This window comes from Falco biarmicus, chromosome 11 (assembly GCF_023638135.1).
Source record: "Falco biarmicus isolate bFalBia1 chromosome 11, bFalBia1.pri, whole genome shotgun sequence".
NCBI classification, from domain to species: domain Eukaryota; kingdom Metazoa; phylum Chordata; class Aves; order Falconiformes; family Falconidae; genus Falco; species Falco biarmicus.
Window position 1 is genome coordinate 2771879 of NC_079298.1, and position 15429 is coordinate 2787307.

The 15429-nt window shown below is 48.9% G+C and overlaps 1 protein-coding gene and 1 long non-coding RNA gene across 2 annotated transcripts in view; both read left to right on the forward strand.

Annotated features, from left to right (window-relative positions):
* The window catches only part of ERICH3 (glutamate rich 3), a gene marked incomplete at its 3' end in the record, with an annotated part of 46310 nt that extends 34877 nt beyond the window's left edge, over positions 1-11433 (forward strand). Inside the window, exons 13-15 of the mRNA XM_056356187.1 lie at positions 748-1251; positions 6752-6898; positions 9983-11433. Of these exons, the coding sequence (XP_056212162.1) occupies positions 748-1251; positions 6752-6898; positions 9983-11433 (2102 nt within the window). The remainder of the gene's footprint in view (positions 1-747; positions 1252-6751; positions 6899-9982) is intronic.
* Positions 11434-11511: 78 nt separating this feature from the next.
* On the forward strand, positions 11512-13426 carry LOC130156651 (uncharacterized). Its single transcript, XR_008824542.1, has 2 exons — positions 11512-12087; positions 12535-13426. It is a non-coding gene; the product is annotated as an uncharacterized LOC130156651 (long non-coding RNA).
* The last annotated feature ends 2003 nt before the right edge of the window (positions 13427-15429 follow it).

A 15429-nucleotide genomic window follows, 5' to 3' on the forward strand; every position in this document is an offset into this window, starting at 1 on the left:
CTAGGAAAAATACAAGAAAATGGCAAGAATACTGTGCTGCTTCCTACCCGTGTAATTAGCTGGTGTCAGGGGTGGTCCCTTTTACTTACGAGGCCTGACTGGATTTTTCTTCCTTGAGTTTGACTGATCTCTTCTTGAACCTGCGTGAACTTTGGACACCAGCAATGCTGTGTAGCAGTAAGCTCTACTGTTCAGCTAAATGTTAGATGAAGAATTATTGCCTTTTTTTCCCCCTCAAATTTTCCATTTATGATTTCATATTATGGTCCCTTTATGTTTATTTAGAGGAGACGGTGAACTTCACCTCCAGTTCAGCTTGAATGATTTACACTTGATTTTGGAGATCTTTATCATATTCACTGAGTTAACAGGAGTGCACCAAAGGATGTTGCTATGGTTGAAATCTTTTATCAAACGGAGCTTAAGAAACTATTCTAAAAACTGTCTGAGCCATATTTAGAGGTGCTTCTGGAGGTGTACTTCTGTGTGATTGATGAAGCTAATCTTGTTCATTTCCATTACTAAAAAAAAAAGTTAAATGGCTTTGATTTTAACGCTTTGATACATCTGGGCAACGTTCTGCTGCTGCGCTTACTGGCATTTGTCACAGTATTCTTAGATGGTGTAATTCAGAGATTGATACCAGGTGAGCATCTGTCCCTTTGTGCATAGCAAAGGGAAGTAGTTGCTGATGAATGCAGATGTTTTAGTGACAAATACTGAAACAAAATTTTTTGCTATTTCTAGGTCGGAGGTCTACACACTCACCTTCATCCATCAGTACTCAGTATAGCAGTGAAGATGACTCTCATGTTGAAACGATAAACGACAATGTTAAAGGCAAAGGGGATCATGATTTCAAAAGGGCATCTGATAATGCAGCGCATGCACAATACGGAAATGAGAATGGGGAGAATGAACTGCTCAGAATGGAGGAAAATCAGGAAACTTTTGTACTGGAAAAGGAAGGAATAGAGGAAGCAGAAAAGGCAAAACCAGAAGATCTAACAGCAAGGGAAGATACTGGAATTTTTCGTGAAAATACAATGGCAATACAGCGCCAAAGTCCTAATGTTAATGGGGAACTCGAACAGGCTGAGTCAGTAGAAAGTAACGTAGGGGAAGATGGGGAGAAGAATACAAGTACCAGGAGGGGTGATGGGGTGGAAGGTCTTCTAGTGCCTTTGGAAAGCAGTATGACCCAAGTAGAGGATAGTGATGAAGAGTCTCCTCAGAGCAACAAAGGAATTGGTGAGTACAGTCCTTCTGCGCAACTGTGAGTGGTGCATACAAGTATTGGCTGTATTTGCCTTTATACTAAGTCATGGTGCAGCATGGGGAATGCAGTTGCTGGGCTGTTTTCAAGCTACTAAAATACTCAACTGCTGTGAGTGCAGTAACCACCCAGACTGTAGCCTTGGTTTTCTGCTGCTTTTCTAGTATTTCCAGCATAAAAGCTATTCTTTTTTACTGCAGTAGCTGGGTTTCACACTTCATGCAATTATTAGAAAATCCAAATAAGATTTATCACCTGTAGGAGAATCTGCGTGCAAAATGGGGGGACTCTCTTTATAATGTCAAAATACTAGATTCAAAAAGAATACCAAAAATTACCATGTGAATTATAGTCTTTCAGACAAAGGTCAAAACTATGTCAGTGGATCCATGGTTGTGTTGCTTCACTCTGTCACAGATTGTTGGCAAGGAGCAAATCAGTTGTGTGACACCTTGTTTTTACTGTCGATAAAATGGGCGTCTTGCAGTTTCAACCTTGCCTTTATGGATAAGGGACAATTAATAAAAGGCTGGTCACATGAGCAAGGCTTTGCATTGTTATATCTGGGGAATGGAAAAAAATGTAAGCCCTTGCTTTGCAATGTCATTCAGCTCATGGGGGAAATGTCTTGGATGCTGTTAAATCAGGGAGAATAAAAGAATAGCTGTCTGCACTGGTGCTGATGTAAAGGAGAGCCACAAGCCACGGTAGATGAAATTTCCAGTTGCCTTTCTGGATGACGGATTTGCAGTGGAATGTAGAATGCTTTTCCTTTATTTTAATAGAAGTTTTTGCTTCTGTTTCAGTTGCTTTCTGTTCACTGCAGTGCATCCATCCAAGAGAGCTGTGTGTGGGATGCTGGTTTGAATGCTGGTGCTTAATGATTTGCAAGTCTGTTGCTCCTGGGTTACTTTCTCTTGTGCATTGCTTTTGCTTTGTTATGCATTCTGAATTGAGACAGTAAAGACAGTAGCATACTATTAGTTGAATAATGCTGAAATCTTCAGAGACGTTTGCTTCTGGAACGCCTCTCTCCATTTGTGTGAAAGAAACTTAAATTTAAGCACCTTAACCACTAGGCTCAGATGAGTTGATTAAGGACTACTGAAGAAGAAAGAACTTTAAAAACTTAGACAGAATATTATGCTGTAATATGTAACCCAGGAAAGATCAATCAGATGTGTCAAGCTAGTAATCTGGTACTGAGTTAGCCTAAGACAATAGCATTGTTCTTTTTTAGCGTGAATTCCAGTGTGCTTACATTCCACACACATGGTTTCATGACTCTAGGTCTGAACAGAGGTCCTCTGTCAAATGTAGATAGATTGTCCCGATGTTATGTAGGTAACAGCATTTACATTTTAGTCAAGTCATGCATCATCCCTGCTTCTGGGAGACTACCGGAGAGTCAGGGACAGTGCAGGTCAAGGAAGGACAAGAAAAATCATTGCATCATAAAAATTACAGATAAGAACAACTTCCTAAATGGCATACAGATTTTTCCCCATCTACATGCAGGTTGTCTAGGTAAGTTTTATTGCGAATAAAGAATTGGCAACAAATGGTGTGTAGAGCAAAAAGAAAAAGATAACACCTTTTTTGAGATACAATGAGCATGCTAAAGGGTTATTGTGGGGTAACAAAGGCCACATGGGAATCTTAGCTTCTTCTAGCCACTGAGCACAGGTGCTGCCATGATAGATTCTGATTCAAAAATTTAAGGATGTCTGTAGTCTTAAAAGAAGTACCAGATGGTTACAACTCCCACTGCTCCGGTCCCCTGCAAGGCTGAGGGCTAAAAGCCTCCAGAGACACCTGGAGGGCTGAAGGAGCTCAGTCCCTTGCTGCAACTGCGGAATTGGTTCTCAGTCCATTCCTGGGCCTCCCTGATTTTTTCACATGATCTTCTCTCTAGGGCAGGTCATTCTGATCGGCTGTCCAGCCTGCCTTGAGATGAGACTGATATGGCACGGTTTTGGTTTTGCCCTGGTGAGACCCATCATGCTCTGCTTATGACAGGATTTCTCCTAACTGGTGCTGCCATTAACAGTGCAGAACTAATTTGTTGGAGAAAATTGTATATGCTGAGGAAAACAAAAGGTGCAAAATGCTCCTCTGGGGTTGTGTAGTTGCAGGCTGAGTCCGGGCAAATCACAACCGGTGGTGTGACAGGATCTGTCAGAAGTGTGGAAGTATCTGGGATGGGCTCCTGCTGTGTGTTTTCTGATCTTGCTGTGCTCTTTGTGACAAGGAGATGCTGCTGATCCCAAGAGAGAGAATTATTGTGAGCAGTATTTGTCATCCTTCCCTGGGCAATGTGCTTTGATAGACTGCCAGTTCCCTTTTGTCAAATGTTATGCAGGCAGTAAACTGCAAAGAATGGGAACTGCCAGCTAGTCAGACTTCAGGCCTATAATCAAGACGAAGTACAATATGTGCACTGTACCTAGCAAAGCACTTGGTATTTCAGCAAGTCGGAGAAAGCACTCCAGGACAATGTCCTGGATGTCCTGGAGCAGAAAACTTCTTGCCTTCTCTGCAGAGCTGAAATGTCAGAATGATTCAAGCAGGTTGTGCACTGTTGCACAGACACCTTTGTCAGGATCTTGGTCCCAGGAGGGACCTTATAAACACTGTCCTGGGACCTTCCCTGCTCAGCTTTCATGGTTTCTTGCAGAGAAGTTCTTTGTGTTTCACCCAGGTGAAATGTGACAGCAAGGAGTGAAGCCATTGCTGCCCTTTAGGACCTGTGGTGTAGGCAAAAAGGCATTCATGCTGAGCCTGTAGACTGAAATGGTCTTTTTCAAATAATTTTCTCAAATTTCAGTTCAGAGCTATGTGGGTGCAGGGTACTGATGGGGTAGGAATGATCGGTGGAAGCACAGAGTAGGAGGAACCACAGGAGGAGAAAGAAGAAAAAGTAAAAGCAGATGTGAAAAATTTGAGCAGAAAGACAGAATCATTGGTGTAGAAAAAAACATCATAGGAAAAAGGTGAGAGAGCACAGGCTGTGCGTTGGCAGCAGAGAGGCAGGGATTTGGGAAGGGGAGAAGCAAGCTTGTGGCAGGGGAGACAGTGTTAAGTCTTCTCCTCACTGCCAGCCTGTGGGAACACCACCACTCCCACTCCTGGACCTTTCAGTGCCCTGACTGACGCTGAAGCAGCAGGAAGATTAAATCCCATACATACAGCTACATGTGTAAAAAAATCAGCCTCATAAGAACTGGTAGCTATTTTGCTTAATAAATTGCTGGAGGAAACATAATGCCATGTGCAAGTAAGTACATGTGATTTCGATACGTGACACCCAGACGCAGCAATCCGTAGAAGGCATGTACAAACACTTTGAGGCAGGACAGTATTTCTGTGGGTTAAGTGGGCAATTCAGATGAGACTGGCAGCCAGGTCGGGCAGTCTTATTGTGCTTATTTTTATGCAGCTGCTTTTCTTCTAGCAGAGCTCCTAGTAACTTCAGAAATGCCCAGCAGATCAGCCCAAAGTCATGTCTCTCACAGTAGTCTGCATCTCACAGTGGCAAGAGAAGATGCTGTTCACAAACACGGGAGGCTCTGTTTTCTGGATTTCCCTCCTTTTGTAGCTCTCCCGCAGTCCGATCTGTTGTATAATAGCTGTTCAAAAAAACCGCCTGCCTAGTGCTCTTGTATCCATTTGTAGATCTGATGCCCATGTGTTTGTCCAGTCTGTGTTTGAAGCTGCTGAGACTGCCAGTCCCTCAGGCTCCTGTCACAGCAGTTAAATGCTTCTGTCCTGTCCATTCTTTATGAAGCCCAGAATTTTGGGTACCTTTATTACATGCTCTGCTGCAGAGTGGCCCGAAGTCAGCCAGCCAGCTCCTTAGTGTGGGAGCATTAGCTTTTTACTCATGGCTCCTTGTTTTTATTTTCAGAGAAGTTGAACGAAGGTGTTACTTGAAAGCCGAGGTGTTATACCATGTAACACCCCTTTCTCTAGGCTGTGTGTCAGGATTTAGCCAGAACGTGTTGAGTGGTTTGTTGTGGCAATTGGTTTCAGTCTCCATGTTTTTGTAATAGAAGGCCAAGTCAGGATTCAGATCTTTTCTTCTTGCTGGCTGAAACCCTGCTCCTCTACTCTCAAACAAAATACTCTGTCTGAACAAAATGCCGTAGGCTGATTCTGGGAAGGTCATTGGTAAAGATACTGTGAAGTGTCCGTGTTCTTGCTGAGCCTTGATGTAGAGCTTGTCTATAGAAACTGAAACTTGCAACAAGTGTCTCTGCAGCACTTCCACTGCGTAGATGAAGCTGACCAGTGTACCGCTTCCTATCGCATGCGGTAATAAGATCTAGAAATGTTGCGACTGTCTCCTTTACGTTTTGAAAGTTATGCTTGACATAAGCATTGAGTACAAGCAGTTGACTGAATTACTCCCTTTCGGTCAAAGCTTGGTTGTTCCAAGCTGCAGGGGAGCAGTCTGAAATGTGCCACCACTGGCACCATCCAGGCAGCAACAGGAATTAATCAAGTCTCACGCTAACAGTCGTAACACTGGCAAAAGCAGGCAGCTCTTTCGGACAGGTACCTGGAGGTGTGTGGCTCCTCACGGACGTGGTATACTGGCAGTAGAGCCCATTTGGCAGTAAAACCAAGCGTGAGATTTGATGTTAGGCTGTCAGTCCACACCAGTGGCAAACTGGCAAGCTCTTTGTGTAAAAGGCTAACCCAGTAACTACAACAGGAAAGGTAAGATACAGAAAGCAGATGGAACTTGAAGGGAGAAGCCTGGGCTGCTGGAGGGGAGAGCTCTCAGAGGAGATGCTGAAGGGACTGGACTGCGTACATAGCTGGAATACTGCTCATAAAGAAGTCCTTTAGTATTACTGGCTTGAAATCCGTTTGCATAATCATCCAGCAACTCGTAAAGCAAAAAATGGCACTGATAGCACAATCTGAACAATTGTCAAGTGTACAACTTGACAGTGAAGCATCGCAATCATTGCATTTACAGAGCGGAAAATACTTCCCTACTTGTTTATAGGCAAGCATAGGTCTTCAGTCACTTACATTAGTTTGGGGAGTTGAGGAATTCTTAGAACTGTACTTGGGAGCCTAACATAGATTTTTTTTTAAAAAAAAATACTGATGGAACAATAACAATTTAATGTCTGTAAAACAATGTTGTCGCTTGTACGTTGAACCCCCCTCAGAATGCCTGACAAAATCTCATTGTTTTGTGAAAACGTTGTGGAAGATTGCCGCTCTGTGCTTCAGTGGATGCTCCTGTATGAATTTTCCCTTGGATTTTTAATGGTTGTCTCCATTTGGTTTTAATCTGCTTAACAGAATTATTGCTGGTGAAGATTTACATGGCTCTAATTGGGTCTGCCCTAACATTTTAAATTTTAAACCAAGCTGAGATAGCTGGATGACTTCTTCTCCCCTTTTGCTTTTTAATGGTTTCTCTTTCTTGCTTCCTCTTTTGTAACTTTGTGATAGTTTTTGAAGATTTCAAACCAGTCCAGGAGGAAATAGCAAATGCAATTGGAAATGATCACGATGTGAATTCTGAACCTGAATCTAGCAATTCCCATACAGATGAGGAAGAAGAGAACATACCAAGTACAGAGTGTGATGCTGCTGAAGGTGAGGTTGGCCATCAAGTGGGGGATTAAATCTTCCTCATCTGAAAGCTTTTTATAGAAGTGTTTGCCCTTTCCCTTTCATTTCTAGGCTGTTAAACCCTCCTTGTGCTCTTTTCTTTCCTAACTTGTATAAAACTGGGTGCTGACTAGCTGGCTTCTGTAGTCATGTATAATTAATGCCTTTTTGGCAGTTACAATGGTCTTAGGCCATGAAAAAAAACGGCTGCCAATCAAAAAAATAGCTGTGGAAAGCAGGAATCCAGTGAGTTTCCCTTTGCTTCCGGGTAGCATGGGGCCTCTCTGGGAAACACGTTGTCAAGACAGGCAGGATGGGACTGACAGACTGGGAGTGAAGCTGAACTGCAGAGCTGATCTCTGTGCTGTGCCCTGTTTGTCTCCCAAACTCATCTCCCTGTTAGTAGTTGGCATAATTGGTGGTGAGGAAATTTCAGCTTGATCTTGGTTCTCTCCAAAACCATTTCTGGTCCTTGCAACCCTAGCAGTTTATTGCTGGAGACGTGATCTGCCTGACAGAAGAGCCTTGTGTGTTAAACAGGGGATGTTAAAGCCAGCTACCCTGCCGCAGCAGTGAGCCGCAGTGACAGTAAACGTTAAGGTTCTACTCCACACTAGCAACGAGTCTGAAAGAGAAGAAAACCATAGGTTAAAACTGACCTCGGTCTGCACTGTTGCTCTTATATTTCCTTCTTCCATCCTCTGAGAGTCTAACAGCTGGCAGGAACAGGTCATATATATTGTCTTCAAATTGCTAGTTGTGCACAGTCTTGTACTTCAGCACATTAATCCAGGGTGTTCTAAGTTTGTTCCTGGTCAGCTGGGAGCCTTTTGATCTTCTTCTTCTTCTCTGTAGTCCAAGAACATAGTCTCTTAAGGTTTGTTGTCTTTCATCCAGAAGGTATATACAGGAGGCTGGAGATTCCTTCTCATCTCTGGTCGGTCAGTAATCATCTTTTTCTCAGTAGTTCTTTCTCAAATGAAATTGTTTCTGCCTTGGTCTCATCAGCTGACCTCAAACAACTGTCTGTAACATGTAATTTCAAAGTCCAGTAGTCTTCAGGTGTTGGTCTTCATTTCTGATCTGTGTTTCTGACACATAGACCAGGGTAGAGGATGTGGTTCCTGGGCAGCCTGACTTGTGTGTCCATTGTCCCTCCAAATCACGGTTGAAACAAGATTGCTTTCCAGGCAGGTGACCTTTGGAAAGCCTGGAATCTCCTAGTTGTTAACTGCTCAGGTTCACACGGTGCCTCATTCCAGCCCAGTGCAGGACCTCACTTTACAGAAGGGAATGCTATGTAAGCAGCAACCGGAGCAATTAACTCCTCTCTCTGCTAATGAAGCAGGTAAACATGTAGACTATAGCGCACACAACACAGCATTTGGTTTCTTTTAGACAAAGTGAACAAAGCATCTATTTTACAGGAACTGGCAAAATCCATTACATTAGACTCAGTCCAGTATTAGCAGCCAGACAGTTCAGACACTGTGCTTTTGTGGAGGCAGTAATATTTAACACTGGGTGACAGTTTGGAATGTTTTATTTCATTTTGTACCAAAACTTCCCTTAGAAATTTTGTAAATGATGACTTGTTACTGATCTTGATGGTGGGCCTGAGCTCTCCCAGATTCAGGAGGTGGGATTTTCAGTGTGAGTGCTGTAAAATTATGATAGTGATTGATAACTGATTTTTATATATGTGTATAAGAGAAGAAACAATTTAAAATATAAGGGACAGAAAGCTAGTAGTAAGCATAAGCAACCAACCTGGTGCAAGGTGCATCTTGAGTGAAGGCATGATTTCTCATATTGCAAAAGACAGAGTTTTTAATTCTAAAGTGTGGTCTAGTGTTCAGGTGATGTGTGGTCTGGTGGGAGGAAACAAACTACTGTGCTCTCTTCTCTCCTTCCCCGACCACCATTCTCTCTCTGGAAACTTTCTTCTCAGTCTGTCCTCTCTTCTTCTGGTTCCTTTACTGCCTGCAGCTGCTTGAGCTGCCTTGTGCACCTTCTGCTTTCCTCTGCAGCAGACCTGCCCCATGAGTGAACCGGGTCCAGCTCTGAAGCGCGGGGGGGAAGAGTGGCAGTGGGGATTGGCAAGGCCAGCGGAAGGGCTGTGGAAGGCAGGTGCAAGGCACAAGCTCTGCTCTGCTGGCAGAGATGGGCTGGACAAATAGTGTCCTCCAGGCCTGTTTGTCACCTGGAATCTTCTCTGGCTGCCCTTCCAGAGATGGGGTCCAGTTGCACAGCAGCTGCCTGAGCAGGCAGCAAAAAGCAGTAATTGTGGAGTGCAGTAGTGAAAGAAGGTAAAAATTAAGTCAGAAGCAGTGGGAGGTGATTTGGGGCGAGACAGCCTTTGCCCAGTTTGGGAAAGGGCAGCTTGGGACAGACATTGCTCCTTGCTCCTTTCAGTGGCACAAAACTTCTCATTTTCTAAAGAGTGGGAACCTGCCACATTCGTACATAACATCAATGTACAGGCTTTGTACAGACTGCTGCCGGTGCCTGCCTGGGGATGGATCCTGGAGCGCCGAACTCAATGAGGGCATTGCCGTTAAGTTCCCAGGGGGCAAGAGTCTACCCTGTGTTATTTCCCTGGTGTAATTAAGGAATCCATGGGAACCCATTTTACAGGAACAGCTGACTGTTCTTCTTCCTGTAGAAATGACTGTGTGTGTATTTCACATGAGCAATTTACCACCTATTTGTGAATATTACTGTGAAGCCTGTAGCTATTTCGTACACACACCTGAGCTCCCTGCTGGGCAGATGAGGGAGAGAGAGAGAGAGAGGAGGCAGGGCAGGCAGAACTGCCAGAATTGAAAGCTGGTCACGTATGAACATTTTTGCTTGAATTAGTTATGCCAGATGCCAGAACGTCAGCACTAGAAACAGTCAGAGCACAGGTGCGTGGTGAGAAGCAGCACAGCGCATTTTCTTCTTGTCACCATGCTGATGTCCTTTCAATGCTTGGGAGAGATAGCATCTTTAATAATAACCCTGTAAAACAGCCTTAGCACTAATACAGTTCTCAATAAAACTTATGTTTTGATTATTTCTTAATAGCACCAGATGGAGCTTTCTTGGCAGAAGCCACAAGAGCACTTGATGCGCAAAAGGCAGCAGAGCAAGTGGTACAAGCGGGGTGGATTGCAGGGGAGAGACACGCGCTGGAGAAGGAAGGTTTGGTTGCTGAGGGAGGAGATGCTCGCACCGAAGAAGCAGGAGAAGAAATGGCATGGGCAGGAGATCTGTTGCCCAAGGAGGACACAGTGGCCGCGCTGGAGGCAGAAGGCCAGCCTGCGGTGCTGGAGTCTGCACCTGAGGAGAGTGCTGTGGCAGAAGATCCCCGTGGAGAGGGGGCAGGGAGGGGAATGGTGTCTGGCATAGAGGTGGCAGCTGGGTGGCAGGGGGCTCTGGTGGAGGGGACAGAGAGCGAGGCAGCACTGGGGGAGCAGGCACCCAGGGGAGAGAAGCTGGCAGGGGCACTGCTAGGGACAGGGGTGGCTGGAACGGTGTGCGAGCAGGTGGAGGTGGCTGGGGGCGCCTCTGAGGCAGAAGAGGCTGCGGAGGCAGCCCCCGAGGCAGGGGAGGCCGTCAGGGTGATGGGGCCTCGGCTGCAGGTGGTGGCCGAGGCAGAGGGGCCCGCAGCGGAGGGAGGTTTTGCAGGGCAGGGCCTTGCGGCGGCTATGCCTGAGGGAGAGGAGGCTGCGGAGGATGCCAGCCTGGCAGAGGGGGGCATTGCCGGGGTGGTTGGCCCTGAAGGAGAAGAGCCCGTAGGGGAAGCCTTTTCTGAATGGGAGGTGGCTGTGGAGAAGCCTGGGGCTCTCCTGGAAACATTAGGGGACACAAACAATTCCCCAGGAGCTGCAGTGCCCGGAGGACGAGAAGGCTTTGTAACAGCAGATGAGTTTTCCCAGCTGAAAGCACCGGGGGAAGAGTGGGTGGAGGTGGGGAAAGTGGCCACAGGGGCAGCGACATCTGAGAGTGGCGAGACGTCAGCGCTGGAAGGGAGCTCTGCCCCGAGAGCAGAGGATGTGGTGGTGGAGCCTGGTGGGGGTCCTGTGTGGCAGGTGGCAGCTGTGTTAGAGGCAGTGGTGGCTGCTGGCGGGGACCCCCTAAGCCAAGGGTCACCTCAGCTGGAGGAGACCGCTGCAGCGGAGAAGGAGGGCTCAGCAGAATCCCTGTGGGGTGGAAACCCATCTCTAGGCAGCAAAGCAAGGACAGACGGTGCGATGGACGATCAGCCTGATGGAGGGGTGAGGGGAGTATCCACCGAGCGAGCCAGGACAGAGGCAGGAGCTGGGGAGGTGGCGGCGGCCGGAGCGCTGGGCCCTGGGGAGCTGGCGGTGGGGCCGGGGGGGTCTCCTGCGGAGGGGGTGTTGGGCAGCACGGTGCTGCCTGCCCCGGGGCTGCGTGTGAGCGGGGCGATGGTGGCAGGGGAGGTGGGCGGCCAGGCAGGGCGTGGGGCTGTGGCCGAGGCAGCGGCAGGGGGGGCGGCAGTGGCTGCCAGCGATAGTGGGTTGGGGGCACAGGAGGGGGTGACAGGAGCAGCGTGTGGGGGACAGGGCGGGACTGGGGCGGCAGCAGGGGGGGCAGCTGGGGAGTCTGGGAGGCACCGGGAAGGGCTGGCTGATGGAGCTGTGGCCTGTGGGCGAGGGGTGAAGCAGGAGGCAGCACTGGGGTGCGAGGGAAGGGGGACAGCGCCGGCGGGGTCTGAGGGCCAGGGCGAGGTGGAGCAGGAGCGGGGCACAGTGCGTCTTGTGTCCCCACAGCCTGGAGAAGTGTGTGGAGCGATGTCCCCCGGGCAGCGGCCGATTGCAGAAACCTCGAGTGCCCCTGCACTTGGGGATGGGGGAGTGGAGCCAAGGGGGAGGGTGTCTGCAGGGGGTGAGGGGCTGTGGCCGGGCACCCAGCTGCAGCGGGCAGCCCGGGGCACAGGGGCAGTGGGGGGCAAGGATGGGCCACAGGAGGGGGCAGAGCAGGCAGGAGTGAAAGCCGAGGAGGAACAGCCAGGCCTCTGTGAAAACACAGAGGGAGAGGTAGCGAGTGCCTGGGCGAGTGCAGGGAGCGCTGCTGGGGTCAGGGAGCCGAGGAAGGACAGTCCCGTCGGAGGGAGCGCCGGCACCCTGGCAGCTGATGTGGGCGAGAGGAGCCGCGGTCCCTGAGAGGTGAGTCCTGCGTGAGCTGGATGCTGCCCCCGTGCCCACTCCGCTCCCCACGCTGGTCCTGTCAGAAGTGGAGGATGAGCCACTTGGTCCCATTTCTTGTACTTCCCTTCAGTATCGGCTGCTGGTAGCTGGGGTAAGGGACAATCGGTCCTTTCAGGTGGGAGCTTCTGCATTCTCTCCTGTTCCTGAAATATGTTGCCAGCACCTCTGCTCTGGCGCTAATGCCTGCAGCCCCTCCGTTGTCTCGTCCGTCTGGCCGCACGGAGCAGCTCCCACCACCCAGTGTGCAGCTCCTCTGCCCGGCGCTGGCGGCAGGCGAGCCTTGGCAGCGCTCATCTTCTCTGCGTACTCTGACATCTGCTTGTAGGAAATCTGTAACAGCAGTATCTCAGTAGCTGAAAGTTCAGCATGTTTCCTGTAAAGCTAATGGTTTTTCTTGTATCGTAGGATGCTTTAAACCCAGCCGCAGTTGTGGTGCCCTCAGTACAGCCAAAGGATGGGGAAGAAACTCTCCTCTGAGCTTTTTCTGCAGCTCCTTCAGTGCCGTGTCCTGCAACATCTACACAAATCGCTGTGGATTTGTGCCAGTTGGGATGTTCACTTCTTTATTTTACTCTGCAAGTACTGCAACCATCTGTCTCGTTTTACTAGAGCAGCTTCTCAGTGTGTGGCAGACAACTGAAATAAGCCTGTATATGCCAGCCCAGGAAAAAGCACTCCATAATTATGAAGATAATAATCGCAAGGCTTGTGCCACAGCTGTCATGCTTGTTTTTCCCAAAACAGCAAAATATTGGACTGGCTGAACCTCCCCTCCTCCCCTAGACAGCGCTTGCTTCTGCTGGCTGGTGGGAGGGAGGGCTGAGGGCAGATGTGCCGTACGTGTTTCCATACAGCAAGGAGCGTGTCTGTGAAGAGTGCCTGTGTTTGTGTGTCTCTGTGTGCTGGCTGCATTTTTCTGCGTGTCATTTACCTTCCTGAACCACAGGCTCTTCGCCCCAAGTTGGGGCCGTGTCTTCACTGCTGTGCGTAGGGACATGCTTTGGTTCTGGTAAGAGCATCCGGGGGTGCTCGGCAGAGGTGTGGAACAGCAGCGTTGCTGGGGGAAGGGTGGCCTCGTGCAGGGGTGTTTAGCTTGGGGGCTGCGGCCACCCACCTGCCAGGCCAGGGAGCCCTTCCCCGGTGCCGGGCGGGTGGTGCAGGGGGCTTCGTGGGAATCCGGGCTTGCTGCTGGCCATGCTTCAAGGCATTCTTGGGACCTTGAAATGTTGTTGAAAATTGCTAAATCGAAACCGTTCTAATGTTTGTCACTGAATAAAGCCTGGCCTTTTGCTTTTGCTGCTGTCTGTCAGGAGTAGCTCCCTGGGCCCACAGAGTCCCCGCGGGAACGGCAGGAGGGGTGGTGAGCGCGAAGCTTTTCAGCCCGGCGCTGGCCGTGGGTCTCCGTGACTGCAGTCTCCTTTCCAGCTCTGCCACACCTCCGAGGGCTCCCCGAGACCCTCCTGGGCTGCAGCGTGCAGGGCAGGGTGTGCAGCGCCTGGCGGGCCTTGCTGGGGGGGCTGCAGGGTGCTCAGCCCCCACAGGGCGGGACTGCAACTGCTTCACTTTGGGAAATAGAACTGAAATGAGCAGGAGTTTCAGTGAGTGGATTGTTACCGTAAGTCACTTAAGATAATATACATGGGATAGGGCATTTAAATGGGATCAAGTAATCCATGTTTGTTCCTTCCTGTAGTAAAGATGTTGCATTTGTATTTTCAGTCTGGATGCTAGGGAGTGCTTTGGGAGGGAAAGGTAGACAAAAAGGACTGATAATAGCTTTACAGTTCTCAGTAGCCTAAATGAAAGCACCGTGTCAAGTGATCCTGAGCGGTGCGGTCGAATTCTGTGCAAGATCTGCAGTATTTGCTTAAAAACAAGATTTGACTTTTGATCATTAGGCAATGGGCTTTTGCTTTTAACTAGGGAATGTCCATGAAGTATGAAGGGGCTTATTCACTGGACCAAGATTTCTTCAGTGTTGTTCAATATTAAAAAAAAAAATAATGCAGTAAATAGCTGGTTGGTGTTTACACACTCCACAGTTGAATTCACCTGGTATGTGAAGTGTTCAGAATTTAAATTCATTCTAAAGACCTTCTCCAGAGGTTTGTTTTTTCTCTATACATGTGTGCACATGCACATTTACTTGGGTCTGTGAAAAAAACCCACACCAGTCTGTGCAGTTCCTTGGCTTTTTGCACACGATATCATTGTAGGAGTAACACCTGCCAGTCAGGTAGGGCCCGGTCTTCGGTATTTCTCTCTGCTTTCTAACCAAATGACTAATGTTGGGTTGAGTATTTGTGCCGCTAAAACTGCACCACGCAGATATCCACGCAGAGCAAATGCCTGTGGCTTGTGCGCGTGCCTGAACCAAGGCCGTTCACAAGCAGAGGCTCCCGCACACGGGCTGCAGCTGGGGCGTGAAAGATGGACTTGGGCAGGGGGAGGAGCGCAGGGATTTGCCTCGGGGATTCCCAAGGCAAGGCTGAGGCTGCACTGGGGCGGCTTGTTTGGCCTTTAGCTGCTTTGCTGAGCACAGGATGGAAATGTGAAGGTAGGAGGTGTGATTCTTGTAGGCAAGTGCCGGCGTCATCTGCAGTGTCTCAAAATACTCTTAACCAATACTCCTGCTCTGTGAAGGGAGAGCGTGGGGAGCGGGTCCGAGCTCCGGCGCTGGCTGTGTCGTGTCAAGGGGGCTGTGGTCCTGCCCTGCCCAGCCCTTGGCAGGGGTGATGCAGAGGTGGGGGTCAGCACCCGGGGCAGCTCGCCCGCGCTCGGGGCTGGCTGCAGCTGCAGCCGCTGAAGCGGGTTTCTCCTGGTGCAGCCTCTCACTGGCCACCAGCCTCCACTCCCAGCGCTGGGGGAGAGGTTCTTTCCGTGCGGGCAGCAGCTTCCTTTAAAGAAAGGCGGCATCCAGCGCATGCTGGAGATGATTAAGTGGCAGTGAGAGTTAGCAGCAGCAGCAGCCTCAGTGAGATCCGCTGCAGCCTTTTAGAAAAGAAGGCAGGAGCTGGTAATCGAGAGGCAGCTGAACTCCCAGGGTGCTCTCAGGCTGCAGAAGACCTGGGGCACCAGGGAAGCCCTGGATGAACAATGCAGTGGTGATGGTAAGGCACTGGAAAGCGGACAATTCATCACTTAAAATAGTTAAAAATATTTTTAAATGGCACTTGTGTGTATGATTTTAAAAATTGGGGAAATGAATCCTTTGGTGAGGACCGTGCAGACTTGTACAGGCCCTTGTATTGCTCTAAAAAACCACACTTCAAATACTCTGCTTTTATATACTGATAGAAA